The 15,457-nt window shown below is 47.9% G+C and overlaps 2 protein-coding genes across 2 annotated transcripts in view; both read left to right on the top strand.

The window, feature by feature from the left end:
• Nucleotides 1–15,457, top strand: part of FOXRED2 (FAD dependent oxidoreductase domain containing 2) — a 121,187-nt gene that overhangs the window by 66,704 nt on the left and 39,026 nt on the right. The window contains exons 7-8 of the mRNA XM_030206801.1: nt 6,593–6,758; nt 13,736–13,977. Of these exons, the coding sequence (XP_030062661.1) occupies nt 6,593–6,758; nt 13,736–13,977 (408 nt within the window). The remainder of the gene's footprint in view (nt 1–6,592; nt 6,759–13,735; nt 13,978–15,457) is intronic.
• Nucleotides 1–15,457, top strand: part of TXN2 (thioredoxin 2) — a 253,113-nt gene that overhangs the window by 66,651 nt on the left and 171,005 nt on the right. The window lies entirely within an intron of this gene.

Here is a 15,457-nt window from a genome sequence, read left to right on the forward strand (position 1 = left end):
TGTCCTGTTTGCAGGTCCTCGTAAGGGTCTGCAGGCTGCTAAGCCTACAGTGGCAAGATGGGTCAAGGAAGCCATTGCAGAGGCTTATGTGGCCGCGGGGAAGGTGCCGCCTATCCAGCTGAAGGCTCACTCCACTAGAGCTCAGGCGGCCTCGATGGCAGAGGCCGGGTCCGTCTCCTTGGAAGAGATTTGCAAGGCGGCAACTTGGGCATCGGCCCATACCTTCTCCAGGCATTACCGCTTGACTGTGGCTGCTCGGGCGGAGGCCCGGTTTGGAGCTTCAGTGTTGCGGTCAGGGATTTCAATGTCCCGCCCTGGGTGAGTACTGCTTCGGTACATCCCACCAGTCTATGGATTGATCAGCATGATGATATGGAAGGTAAAATTATGTATCATACCTGATCATTTTCTTTCCATTAATCATAGCTGATCAATCCATAGCCCCTCCCAGATATCTGTACTGTTTATATTCTGGTTGCATTGCAGATTCAAGTTTAGTCTTCAGTTCCTGTTCAGGAGGACTTCGTGTTCAAGTTTTTTCAATTGGATTCTTCAAGAGTTGAGACGAGTTTGTGTTACAGTGAGCTGCTGCATTCCTCTCCCCTCCGTTTTACGGGGCTGGATTGAGACATAAATTCTGCCGGCGCTCCCTCCCGCTTCGTGCAGCTGTAGGGCAGCTTTGTACCCCTCCCGCTTCGGCGGTGTTAGGGTCAGTCAGCTCCTCCTGCGGTTGCGGTTGCAGGATAAGCCAGATCCCCCCGCATCGGCGGGGTGGTGTCCCTCCCCCGCTCTGCGGGGATGAGCTGGATGGATTCCCCTCCCCCACTTGTGTGGGGATGAGCTGGGTTAATTCCCCTCCCCCGTTTCGGCGGTGGTGAGCTGGGCAGAGTGTCCCTTTGTGGGTGTAATTCTCTAAGTGCTGAGTCCTGCGGATGGAGCTTTGATATCGACATACTGAGGAGTTTCCGGCAGCACATGACCACATATAGGGAGGCAAAAGCTTTGCTCTCTATCTCCACCTGCTGGTAGATGGACACAACCCACCAGTCTATGGATTGATCAGCTATGATTAATGGAAAGAAAATTATCAGGTATGATACATAATTTTACCTTTGCGTTTCTGCCAGCTACTTGTGACCTGGATTGGCCACTACTGGAAACAGGATACTGGGCTAGGTGGGCCATTTGGTCTGACGCAGTATGGCTATTTTTTTTGTTCTTATGCCATCCATGGAGCCAGGTGTGGACACTGGAAAGTGCACTGTCAGTTTAAATATTTGAGGCAGCGTCCCCACCATACATGCGCAAGTGCCTTCCCACTCAATGCGCGCACAGGACCAGCAGTCTTGAGTTTTCTGCAGTGCAGAGAGGTCTAATCTCTAATCTATCTTGTCTCTCTAATCTATCTTCACAATGTCAATATCAAACTTTTCTATTTTGGTGCCTCCCCTTTTTCAGGCTATTTTTTTAATTATTTTTTTATTTAACAGTTTATTGCAAAAAGGTAACACAAACAACAGAAAAAATAATAGCGCAATGACCTACAAACACATGTAAACCCCTAGACCCTCCCCAACCACCCCTCTCAAACCCTTCCCCGTGGAGTCATGGTGCTACTATCACTGGGTTCACAGACCTGATTGAGATCTCCAATGCTCATAAGTTTGCCAGATTTCTTAAAAAGACAACAAACAGCCATGTCTCAATGCAGTCGATTCCAGGGATGTAGCCAAACTTTGCGGTGGGAGGGGGCCAGAGCCCAAGGTGGGGGGGGGGCACATTTTGGTGGGCTGCCCTGCTGTCTCACCCCCCCCCCCTTTGCTGCTGCTGCCTCACTGCTGCCGCGCCTCTGCAAATTGAGCATGCACAGTTTCACTAAAAGGAGCATGCTGGACGTGAGGGGAAGAGCGAGCAGGGCAGGCAATGCGGCAGAACCAGAGACCAGCGCTGGATGAAGGCTTCAGCTGGCGGGGGTTGGGGACCCCTGCCAGCAAAACCAGGGGCCCAGAAGAAATTTGGGGGGGCCCACCTTGCTACGCCACTGGTCAATTCAGACATTTGAGAAAGAAAATCCATTTTTTTAAAATAATATGTGACATATGTGGCAATATCTTTTGTTTCCAGTGGGGTGCCAAAGCCAGCTTAGCTGTTGTAAAGAAATGTAGACTCAACTTATGTTGTTCTACGGTAACGGCCACTGGCTTGAAATGCAAAAGGCAGCACTCTTTTTCAGGCTATTTTTCTGTCATATTTTTCATTTTTCTCATAGTTAAATTTGCTTTAAATAATTTTTACGATTTACTTTTTTTTTTTTTTTTTAAGTTTTCAGCCTTCAGAGCCTCAGAGGCCTTTTTTTTAACCGAGGAGCATCCGCCATTTTTGGTTTACTGTAGCTCCGTGGATCATTGAGCCTTTTGACCTTGCATCAGCCATTTTTCTCTCCATGTCAAAGAGGGTGCCAAGTGGCTTTAAAAAGTATATTCGGTGCAATAGGGCTTTCTCAGGTACAGACCCACATAACTGGTGTGTTCACTGCTTGGGTCTGGAACATTGGGACATTCAGTGTGCCTTCTGTCTGCGCATGCAAACGAGGACATGCAAAGCTCACAAAGTCTAGTCTGGTTCTGCATCAACATTGAGCATGGCAGGAGATTCGACACTGGACGCGGAACGTGCATTGACTTCGGCATCAACATAGGGTGCATCGACACTGCATCAGGAATGCCCAGCATTGGACTCAATACTGCAGCTGTGTAAGGCCACGTCCTCATCGTCTGTGCCGCATTCGAGGGAGCTGCAGCATAAAATAACCTAAGAAGCATCATCATCGATCTCCCTCTAGGCATGATGCTGACACCTCTCATGCATCAACATCTTTGCCGCATCCATGCCGCAGTGAGCGCTCTCCTTCTTTTCAACTAATTACTCCTCAGCAAGACTCTTCAGGGTCCTCGAGATCTCCCATGCCTAGACAGGCTATACCTCTCACTGTCTCCACACTGGTTTCCCAGCTGGTATGACACCTTCTCTACAAGAACAAATCCAGGCTATGTTCAAGGAGGAGCTTTCAGACTACTGCATACGCAATCTATTCAGGCTAACAGGGTGCTTACGCCAGCCTCGGCCCAGCCCAAGGATTCATCAGAGAAGCAGTCAATGGAGGTGACCTGTACACCGGCTCAGCGTCGACCATCAGGGACACTACGAACCTGACGAACGCATGTGTTAACATCAGCAGAGGAACACTCTCCTGATTTGGAGACATGTCTTCCTCAACGTTCTTCTACGTATAGCCAACACTCTATTTAACACACTCTTCCATGTACTTCCCAAGAGGAGTACTTTGAAGAGTCAAACTCGGACCTCTCCTGGGAGTCAGAACAAGATCCACAGGACCTCTCAGCTGAGGAATCTTGTGCCATTCCATCTGAAACTTCTCTGCTACCTGAAAGGTGTAAGTCTCCACCAGAAAGTATATTCTTTCCTGGTTTTGTCCATGAGATGGCTCAAGCTATACCTTTCAAATTGGAGACTGAGGAAGAACCTCATTCACAACTCTTTGAGGTTCTAGATTATAAGTCTCCTCCTAGAGAGGGAATCTCTGTTCCCCTTCATACAGTTATGAAGGATGCTCTATTCAAAAACTGGGAAACTCCTGTAACAGTAAGGCTGCTCCTAAGAAAACTGATACAATGTACAGAATACAGAATACACAATTACTACATCATTCCCTAGTTGTGGAATCTGTCTTAAAGTGCACTCGCAGTCTGAGTTCCCATGCTTCTCCAGGCAGAGAAGTTAGAACCTTAGACTCTTGGGACAGGCAAACATTTTAAGCCTCTATGATAACCAGCAGGGCTAGCTCAATGGAAATTGGCACTCTGAGCCAACTTGCTTTGGTGGCTCCCCCTCCCCACCCTCGCATCTCTTCCAATGCCCCCTGGCCGGTTCAGCATCTCTCCTTCCCCATCTTCCTTGGTCCAGTCTCATTCCCTGTCATCTGTCCCCCTTCCTGTGAATCTGGCAGTGCCCCCTCATCTCTCTTCCTCCCCTGTGGTCCTGTAAAGTCTACATCGGTTGCCTGCAGTAGCATGACAGGCTGCATTCAGTCAATCCCTGGGTCTTCCTGCTGCCACATCCCACCCACAGGAAATTGCATCAGAGGAGGAAGGACACAGCAGAGGGAGGACCCAGAGGTTGGCTGAAGGCAGCCTGTCATTCTGCTGCTGCCCGCAACCAGTGTAGACTTTACAGGACCATGGGGGCGGGAGAGAGGGGAGGGAGCATTGCTGGACTGGTGGAAAGGGGAAGAAAAGGCTTAACCTGCAGACCAGGTGAGGTCAGAGCCTGAGTATTTTGGTGCCCTTATTCACCGGCGCCCTGGGCCAGAGCCTCACCTGGTCCAATGGTTAAGCCGGCCCTGCCAACCAACCACATATTAGATCAACTTTATTCTACAATTTACTTGAAGTCTGTAATACAGAGTGCTCTCTCCTTTGCCAGCTTCCTCCTGAAAAGGCTGATGAGTTTCTTAAACTTCACAGGAAACTTTTAGATTGTCGCAAATATCTGGCAAGACAAGTCTTTGATGCCTTTGATGTCTGTTCTTGAATCTCCGCTTTAGGAGTAGCCTTGCAATGTCTTTCTTGGCTCAGAGGTTTCTGACCTCAAGTCTGCAGTCCAAGAATGTTTAGCAGATGTTCCTTGTTGAGGAGACAAAGTCGAGGAAGTGGCCGACCTGATTAAAAAAACATACAGATATCGTTAAGACTCTCCAGACCACAACCTTCTGCCGCTTCTTCTAGAAGATTTTCAGGAGGATTTTGATGCTCTACTTATGTGCATCTAAGCGTCATTATGTGCCGCCTACTCCTCCTCCTCCTTATTAGAGGAGTATACGTCCCAGCGCTCGCGCCCATGACAGTAGCAGGGACAGAAGTTGCAGACACCTTCTCAGCCTAAACACAACCCAGTTTTTGACTCCTTCCTTGAGAGCATTGCCACCGTCCAGTTGTCAGTACCAAGAAACCTACCTGTGGGAGGTAGACTAATCCTCTTTCAAGAGAGGTGGCCCCTCATAACCTTCGACTGTTGGATGCTTCAGAGCATTCAACACTGTTAAGCTCTGCATTGTAAACGAAGACCTCCCGACCATCCACCAACTCCCTACAAATGAAAGTACTTCGAGAAGAACTCTCTGCCCTTCTCTGGCAGAATGCAATAGAACCAGTACCTCTGCTAGAGAGCGGTCAAAGGTTTTACTCCAAATACTTTCTCATACCAAAAAAGATGGGGGAAGTTTGCCCAATTCTTGACCTACAGGATTTAAACAAATTCCTAAAACAAAAATGTTGTTTTCCCTGGGATCATTTTTTCCCATGATCCAACTCAATGATTGTCTTTGTTGTCTAGACCTAAAGGAAGCATACACCCATATATCTATTCTTCTTGCTCACAGGAAGTTTCTGTGATTCTGCTGTGGGACCCTTCATTATCAGTACAAGGTCTTGCTATTTGGTTTAGCCTCAACTTCTCATATTTTCACAAAATTCCTAATAATGGTAGCTGCAACACTCTGCAGGTGGGGCATACATGTCCTTCCCTAACTCGACAACTGGTTGATCAAAGTGGTCTCCCAGCAGTTGGCACAGAATTCCATTCTCTCCACTATACATCTCCTGGAGCTCCTTGGATTTTTGGTAAATTACCCCAAATCACTTCTTCAATCGGTTCAGACCTTGCAGTTCATTGGGCTGTCCTGGACCCTGTTCAAGGTCGAGCCTTTCTACTACATCAGAGAGTAGACAATATAATACATCTTTCCACCCAGATTTTCAGATCCAACCAAGTATCTGCTTGTCCGATACTCTGCCTACTCAGCCAGATGGCTTCAAAGGTCCATGTAACACCATTGGCTCGTCTCCACTCCCAAGTACCTCAGTGGATTCTCTCCTTTCAGTGGTCTCAAGCCACGGGGCCGCTCTCAGCCCATATTTGAGTTACTGCACAATTACACCGCTCTCTACAGTGGTGGATGCTTCCGCAGAATATCACCTTCCACATCACAGAGTTCTCACCACGGACGCTTCCATGGTAGGATGGGGTGCGCGTCTTGATGGTCTCCATGCTCAGGGTTCTTGGTCCCCACAGGAGAAACAGCATCACTTCAATCTCCTAGAATTACAAGCAGCCTGGAATGCCCTCAAAACTTTCCAGGACTGCCTCCTTAATGAGATAGTTCTTGTTCACCCAGACAACCAGGTTGCGATGTATTATCTGAACAGACAAGGGGGGAACAGATTCTTATCTTCTTTGTTAACAAACAATACAGATATTGACTTGGGCAACTTCTCAAAACATCTCTATAAGGGCTTTCTAGCTATCCAGCAAACAGAATTCTGTGGTGGACAAATTGAGTAGAGTCCTTCCGCCTCATGAATGGTCCATCAGATGATGTCACCCACATGTGAAAATATATGCCTGCTGTCCTCGGAGAACATCTGCTCAGGTAAGTAACTTTGCTTTGTCCTATCTGTACGTAAGACATGAGTTTCCATGTGTGTGTACATAAAATGTATTCTCTTTTTCCCAGCTCGTGCTGTTCACCACTTGTTAGAGCAGAGATATCATAGTATCCTGTGGCCATCGACGACCCTCCCCATCACCCAGCTTGCTAATGCCATCGTGAAGCGAGTGAATGAAGCTTCAGGCCTCTACCAGATGTTTGGCGTGCTGGCTGATATTATCCTGCTGAGAGAGTGAGTACACTGAACCCTCTTCAGAATTCCAGTATATTTCACACGTATATATGTGTACCCACAGGCTGTGCTGCTCTCTCACCTACCAAAGACAGCACACTCATACGCAGAAGGAGTGTATTGAATGCAGGTGAATGACAATGTAACCTCTACTACTACTATAAATCATTTCTATAGCGCTACCAGTCGTACGCAGCACTTCACAAATGAACATGAAGAAAAGACAGTCCATGCTCAAAAGAGCTTACAATCTAAATCAGGACAGACAGACAGGACCAATAAGGATAAGGGTAAGACAGACAGAAGGACACATAGGGAAAGGGACTATTGAAGAGAGGAAGACAAGATAAAGGTTACGAGCAAGTGACAAGTTAGGAGTCAAAAGCAGCATCAAACAGGTAGGCCTTTAGCCAGGATTTGAAGGCGGCCAGGGATGGAGCTAGTCGTAACGGCTCAGGAAGCCCATTCCAGACATAAGGTGTGGTGAGACAAAAGGAACGGAGTCTGGAGTTAGCGATGGAGGAGAAGGGTGCAGTTAGGAGAGATTTGCCTAGTGAACGGAGTTCCTGGGAGGGAGTGTAGGGAGAGATGAGGGTGGAGAGGTAGTGAGGGGCTGCAGAGTGAATGCACTTATAAGTCAATAAGAGGAGCTTGAATTTTATACTGAAACGGATAGGGAGCCAGTGAAGTGACTTCAGGAGAGGGCTGATATGGGCATGACGACTTTGGTGAAATATTATTCGTGCAGCAGAATTTTGAACAGATTGAAGAGGAGAGAGGTGGTTGAGTGGAAGACCTGTGAGAAGCAAGTTGCAGTAATCTAAGCGAGAGGTGATGAGAGTGTGGATGAAGGTTCTGATAGCGTGTTCAGAAAGGAAAGGGCGAATTTTGGCGATATTATAAAGTAAGAAATGACAGGTTTTAGCACTCTGTTGAATATGTGCAGAGAAGGAGAGGGAGGAGTCAAAGATGACCCCAAGGTTACGAGCAGATGAGACAGGAAGAATGAGCGTGTTGTCGACAGAAATAGAGAATGGAGGAAGGGGAGAGGTTGGTTTAGGTGGGAAGATAAGGAGCTCAGTTTTGGACATATTGAGCTTCAGGTGGTGGTGAGACATCCAGGTAGCAATGTCAGAGAGGCAGGCAGATACCTTGGACTGGATTTCTGCCGAGATTTCTGGTGTGGAGAGGTAGATCTGGGAGTCATCAGCGTAAAGGTGATAATGAAAACTGTGGGAAGAGATCAGAGCACCAAGGGAGGAAGTATAGATGGAGAAAAGGAGAGGTCCTAGGACGGATCCTTGAGGTACACCCACTGACAGCGAGATAGAGGAAGAGGAGGATCCACCAGAGTATACACTAAAAGAACGCTGTGAGAGATGGGAAGAAAACCATGAGAGAGCAGAATTCTGAAATCCAAGTGAGGACAGCGTGTCAAGGAGTAGGCTGTGATCAACAGTGTCAAAAGCAGCAGAAAGATCGAGAAGGAGGAGGATAGAATAGAGCCCTTTGGATTTAGCCAGGAATAGATCATTGGAGACTTTAGCAAGTGCTGTTTCAGTTGAATGAAGGGGACGAAAGCCAGATTGGAGTGGATCAAGAATAGGTTGAGAAGAAAGAAAGTCGAGGCAGCGACGGTGGACAGTACATTCTAGTATCTTGGATAAGAAAGGGAGGAGGGAGATGGGGCGATAGTTGGAAGGAGAGGTAGGATCCAGAGAAGGTTTTTTGAGGAATGGGGTGACCTCGGCATGTTTGAAGGCATCAGGGACAGTCGCAGTGGAAAGTGACAGATTGAGGATATGACAGATGAAAGGGGTGACAGCAGGAGAGATAGTGTTGAGTAGATGAGTGGGAATAGGGTCAGTGGAGCAGGTGGTTAGTTTTGAGGATGACAGAAGAAGTAAAGTTTCTTCTTCTGTGATTTTGGAAAAGGAAGAAAAGGAGACAGGGGTAAGAGGGTTCAGAGAGTGGACTAAAGGAAGAAGGGGTGGAGGAGAGCTGGTTGTGAATTCAAGTTTAATCTTGTGAACCTTATCATGAAAGTAATCAGCCAGAGTCTGGGGAGAAAGTGAAGGGGGAGTAGGAGGAGAAGGCACTCCGAGGAGAGAGTTTAGCGTGGCAAAGAGATATCTAGGGTTTGAACCAATAGAGTTAGTAAAATGGATGTAATAGTCCTGTTTGGCAAGTTGGAGAGCAGATTGGAAGGAGGTCAGCAAGAATTTGAAGTGAATGAAGTCAGCAAGGGCATGAGATTTAAGCCAAAGGCGTTCAGCAGAGTGGGCACAAGAGCGTAGGTAGCGGATAGTAGGGGTCAGCCAAGGTTGGGGTTTGGTACGTTTAACGGGACGAGACACGGGAGGAGCGAGAGTGTCCAGAGCAGATGACAGAATAGTATTATAGGAAGAGACAGCCTCATTGATGGACTTGGCTGACATAGCAGTAGAGAAGAGATTTTAGATACTGGAGGACAGGGTAGAAGGGTTAATAGCCTGTAGATTCCTAAATGTGTTGGTTAGAATAGGACGGGACTGGGGAGGAGGGTGTTGAAGTGTGAAAGTTATAAGATGATGGTCAGATAGGGGGAGACTTGAGGCAAGGAAATTGGAGGGTGAGCAGTTGGAGAAGAGTACAAGATCAAGACAGTGGCCATTCTGGTGAGTAGGGGCAGTGGAGCACAGTTGAAGATTGAAGGAGGATGTTAAGGCAAGGAATTTAGAAGCATAAGAGTGAGGGAAGGAGATGAAGGTTCAAGAAAGAAGGAGAGCCAGGCATCAAAGTCAGTGAGAAAGGAAGAGGGGGATTTAGCAGGGGGTCGATAAATGACTGCGACCCGGAGAGGCACAGGAGCGAATAGACGGATCGAGTGGACTTCAAAGGAAGAAAAGCAGTGAGATTGAGGTGGAAGAATGGGTTGAAATTTACAGGAGGGTGAGAGTAGTAGTCCAACACCGCCTCCACGGCCAACCGAGCGAGGGGTATGGGAGAAGAGATAACCTCCATGACATAGGGCCGCAATTGAAGCAGAGTCTTCAGGGTGAAGCCAGGTTTCAGTTAGGGCAAGCAGATGAAGATTATGAGAGATAAAGAGGCCATGGATGTAGGAGAGTTTGTTGTAGACAGAGCGGGCGTTCCATAGAGCACAAGAGAAGAGTAGAGAAGAAGGGGGGGTGGAGAGGAATAGAAATAAGATTGGAGGTATCACGGTAAGGCCTATACGAATAGGATGAGGGGGACCAGGATTGGTCGGGGAGTGGTTTTTCTTCATTTAAATGTAAAACGCGGGATTATGTTCTTTTCTATATCTTCAGGTAATTGAGAGGAAAAGGTGAAGTTGTAAAGAACAATTGTTTAATGTGTTTTTAAGCAGAATATGCTTATCAGCCCAGGGGAGGCAACTAAAAGTAACATGCAGTTGAAAGTACAGAAAAAAAATTATTAGGCACATAAATTCTTTATCCTTTTCAGATGTGTGTTATGCAAAATGTCTGTCTGCTGTCTCTCCATCCATACATATGGATCAAGAGCCATCCCATGGTAGTTTTGGCTGATAAATGATAGGAATAGGGTCCTTTTGAGTCAGTGTGTGAGCATGCAAACCCAAAAGCAAAAGGGAGACTTAGAGGCAGCCTGTTACTACCCTGGGTGAGCAGTCTCATAATTGGGTTCCTACACTTCTGCCAAAGCCAGTCCAGGGAGAGCAAGCCCTTCTGCATACATTGGGAGATGGTCTTACAGATTGTTCCATAAAGAGAAGACAGCTTTAACCCGAGTCCCTGAGGAAAGAAATGTGAGACCCGCGGTGTCGGGCGCTTCCAGGGGAAGGCAGTCGGAAATCAACAGTTGTTCCTACTCTTCAAGTTAGCGGAGCAAGGACTCAGTGAGAATGCTGACACTTGACAAAGATAAGTTCAAGTTTACGATTGATGGATTATGTTAGTTCAGATATTGGTGAATGACCACAGCAATTGTATCACTGTAAGACACGAATAGCACGCACAAAAAAGAAAAAAAGTAGCTCGATGAAAGAAGTGCTATACCACAGGGCATCAGTAAATCTGGTTGCCTATAAATAGTGGAATTTACTGAGTGCACTGTCATATAAAAATTAAATGTTTTAGTAGTGTGGGTTTGAGAAATTGCCTGCTATTTGTTTAAGTAGTGATAGTCTTGGTTCTAGTGGAGCATGCATTTGGAGAGCAGAGCTATTTCTGAATTCATGAAAGCGAGTGGAGCCAGTTTTTAGCACACAAAATGACTACAAAGCATGCTTAATATGTTAGAAGGGTTTACTTTACCATGCCAAGTTAAATCCTACACAGGGCCGTGCCTAGGGTCTCTGGCGCCCCCCTGCAGACTATCAGTTGGCGCCCCTACCCCCCCGTGAAAATGATCACGCCCCCCCCCCCCCCCCCCGGTGAAAATGATCGCTCACCACTTGCCACACTGACAGGAATTGTCAGCAATATTCTTAGAAACAAATTGCTATACATTGCAAAATAAGATAGCAGATGTAAATTCTCAAAGTGGACATATTCCAAACGCCATTTAGACAAAAATTAAACTGAACCCCCAAGATGCCAGACTCTGCATACAATGCAACACCACAGAAACAGAAAATGTCCCCTAGTACTGTGCAAAATATAAAGACTGCAGATGTAAATTTGAAAAAAACTAACAAGAACCAATCACCACTTTACAAATTAACAAATAGAAATAAAACAAATATAGAAAATAAAATAATACCATTTTATTGGACTAATACATTTAGCTTTCAGAGGCCAAAACATCCTTCCTCAGGTCAATACAGTATAGTGCTGTTACAGTATCCTATCCTGACCTGAGGAAGGGGGTTTTGTTCTCCGAAAGTTAGTCAAAATGTATTAAAATTAGTCCAATAAAAAGATTACCTATTATAAACATTTATTAACACAGCTACAATACTACTATATCCTAAAGCAAAAAAATAAAAGTAAATATTTTATTTACAGTTTGTTGTCTCTGGTTTCTGCTTTCCTCATCTTCTTTTCACTGTCTTCCTTCCTTCCATCCAGCATCTGTCTTTGTTCTCTCTCTGCCATCCAGTGTCTGCCCTCTCTGCTGTCCCCTTCATCCAATGTCTGCCCTCTCTCCCTGCTCCTTCCATCTACATCTGCCCTCTGTCTCTGCCCCTTCCATCCACCATCTGCCCCTGTCTGCCCTCTCTCTCTCCCCCTTCCATTCACTGTCTGCCCTTTCTATCGCTTCCATCCACTGTCTGCCCTTTCTCTCTGTCCGCTCAATCCACCATTTGCCCTCTCACTCCCCCTTCCATCTAGGATCTGTCCCCTCTCTCTGCCCCTTTTTTTCAGCCCCCAGTTCCAGCCCCACTATCCCACCAGTCCCCAGTTTCAGCCCTAGCCCTTTTCTCCCACCAGTCTTGAGCTTCGGCCCCCAGCCACTTCTCTCTGTCCCCTTTTCAGCCCCCAGTTTCAAACCCAGCCCTTTTCTCTCACTAGTCCCGAGCTTCAGCCCCAGCCACTTCTTCCTGTCTTCTTTTCAGCCCCCAGTCCCCACAGTTTCAGCTCTTGTCCCTTTTCAGCCCCCAGTCCCAGTACTAGCCCCCTTATCCCACCTACCCTCCTTTTCAGCTTCCAGTTCCAGCTCCCTTCATCCACATGCCTTGCATTAGGGCCTCCCCTTTCAGCCCCAGACCCCATCTGGACTCCCCTCCCCATCCCCTTCTCCCATCTGGGCTCCCCTCCCCATCCCCATCCCCTTCTGTCATCTGGGTACCCCACCCCATCCCCTTCTGCCATCTGGGCTCCCCTCCCCATCCCCTTCTGCCATCTGGGCACCCCTGATCCGACCCGACTACCAGCTCCGTCGAGTTGACAGCGGGTGGGGGGTGCTCCGCTCCCGCTGCTCCCACCCTACCTTCTTTTAAAAAATAAATCAGTAAAGCGGCGTGGCAGGCAGCGCAGCTTCGCGTCTGCCCTGCTTGTAAAACAAGTAGATCTCCTCGTCGGGCCTTCGCTCACTGGGTCCCGCCCTCCTCTGAGGTAACTTCCTATTTCCTCGAGGGCGGGACCCAGTGAGCGAAGGCCCGACGAGGAGATCTACTTGTTTTACAAGCAGGGCAGACGCGAAGCTGCGCTGCCTGCCACACCGCTTTACTGATTTCTTTTTTTTTAAGAAGGTAGGGTGGGAGCAGCGGGAGCGGAGCACCCCCCACCCGCTGACACCCGGGGCGGACCGCCCCCACCGCGCTCTTGGTTCCCTCAGTGTCCGCCTTCTTCTGACGTCAGAAGAAGGCGGGACACTGAGGGAACCAATGAGTGCAAGGGAAGGGAGACGTCGGCAGCGCTTTCACCGACGCTGCTGCAGCCTGCGACCGAGGTAATTTAAAGTCCTTGGCGGCGCGGGGCGAGGGTAAGCACCGCGGTGGCGCCCTCCAGAGGTGGGCGCCCCCCTGCGGCGCTTACCGCATCGGCACGGCCCTGATCCTACAGCTCTGAACGCAGTTGAGTTGGGTGCTGGTAAATCATTTTTACCTTCCTTGTCAGTTTTGCCCAGTCTATGCTACAGTGGACTAATATCGCTGAAAGCCAAAATTCACATTTTATACATTTTGTTGCTTAAATTGCCATTAAGTTTTTTTTTTTCATTAGAGCCAGACAGATGATGCATGTTGCACAATACGTGAGCTGTGCTGACAGACCTCAGTTGCCTGAGTCACTAATATTGCACAGAATGTTCTAGAAATATGAAATGGGAAGATCAGGAACTGCTGGATAGGGAGAGTTAAGAAAATAAGTCAATTTAAAAGTTAAGGTCAAGGAATATTCCCTAAGAACTAGGAAAATAATAACATGGTGAAGAAGGCATTTTTAAGAGAAATTAAATTCCACAGAGTTAATTTTATAGGTCTTCCCAGAGTACAAGAGTCACCAGATATTCTTTAAAAATTGTTCTGTGTTACTGGATGCATATTGCAGGGATTTCCAAATGTTTGAATATTTGGAAGAGTATCCAATTGGGATCCTGCCAGAGCTGGAGAGGTATTCGGGGAGGCAGGTTCAGAATGGGTTGTTCGTCATCACCCTAGAATATGGGAAGAACTTCTCTGGACCCGACAAAGATGTCTTCTACAAGAACCGCGCAGTCGGGGAGGCTCAGTACGCTTGGCAGTCCAACTTTCTGCATCCTGTCATCTACTACTACAGACATCTGCCAACAGGTCAGTGCAATAACACATTCAACCTTCAGTCTTCAGATGAAACACTTGTGCCTGCCCAGTGTCTCTGTGGAAGTGCTCTGTGCTGCCATGTGGAAGGATCTGGGCTCAATTCCCAGCACAGAGAACTGCTTAATGCTTGTTGAAGAACGATATAGTAAATAAATACATTACATTACATTCGGCTTCCCAGGCAAACTGGGAGGATGAGCCATAATCAATGTGCAACACTGGCAGCTAGTGGCTGGATTTAAAATCCTTGATTGCAGGATTCGGAAGGATTCTTGGTGTATATCCATTGGTCAAGGACCATTGAGATAGTGACCAGACTAAATATGTTGGGAGGGTGGGGGGAGAGAAAATATAAAATGAATAAACACTGATAGCACCAGGATCCCAGTTCCAGCTGAGCTGGAAGTGCAGAGGAGTAGGATGAAACTGCCAGACCTAAAACAAACAAAAAGATAAATGCCTTCAGTACAGACTGAGAGAGGGTTTAAAAGTTTGAGGGGCCCTTTTACAGAGTGGCGGTAAACCCAACGCGGGCTTACCACTCGCTCTGTTGGGACTAGTGGCCCAATGTGACCACCACTGGTAGTCCCAAGCACGTTTCTGGGGAAAAAAAGCAAACCGCCAGAAATGGCTTGTGTGGAGTTAACCCGGCAGTAATCTGACATTGCTGCACACTGCCGGGTTAGCATGGGAGCCATTGTCGCCACCTCAGTGGGTGGCGATAAGGTAAGAATTCTCTTACCACATGGCCATGTGTGCTGGGGGATTTTTTATCTGCTGTGGTAAAAAGGGCCCTGGCGTGCGGTAAAAACAACCCCTGCCGCCAGCGCAGGGCTCTTTTTCCTGCAGCTTGGTAAAAGGGCCCCTGAACTGGCTAGCCATACTTACCCTTAGCTAATCACAGTCTGTAACTTAAAATTGTTGAATTTATTCTTTTGGCATTTATATACACACAAGTAATTTTAGCAGAATGAAAGGCAAGCTGAGGCATTACAGACATCCCCGGGGACTGAGCAATGTTTGAAGCAGGGGTGTAGCCACGGGTGGGCCTGGACGGGCCCAGGCCCAGCCACTTTTGCTCCAGGCCCGCCCAGCCTCTTCTGCCCGCTCTCCCCGTCTGCATGGTCTGCTCACTTTTACTGCCCTGAAGTGCCATTCTCCCTCCAGCACCAGCGATTCCCATAGCCAGCCTTCTGCCAGCGCGTGTCGTCGGGGCCTCTTCTCAGGCACGTCCCGCCTGCTCTGCAACTTCCTGCGTCCCACCTTTGCGGAAAACAGGAAGTTGCAGAGTAGGCGGGACACGCCTGAGAAGAGGCTCCGACGACGTGCGCTGGCAGAAGGCTGGCTATGGGAATCGCCGGTGCTGGAGGGAGAACGGCGCTTTAGGTCAGTAAAAATGACCAGAACTGACCATGTGCAGGGGGCTGTTGCGGGGGGGGGGGGGGGGGGTAGCGGGTGGAGAGGAAATGTG

Source organism: Microcaecilia unicolor, chromosome 1 (assembly GCF_901765095.1).
Source record: "Microcaecilia unicolor chromosome 1, aMicUni1.1, whole genome shotgun sequence".
NCBI classification, from domain to species: Eukaryota; Metazoa; Chordata; class Amphibia; order Gymnophiona; family Siphonopidae; genus Microcaecilia; species Microcaecilia unicolor.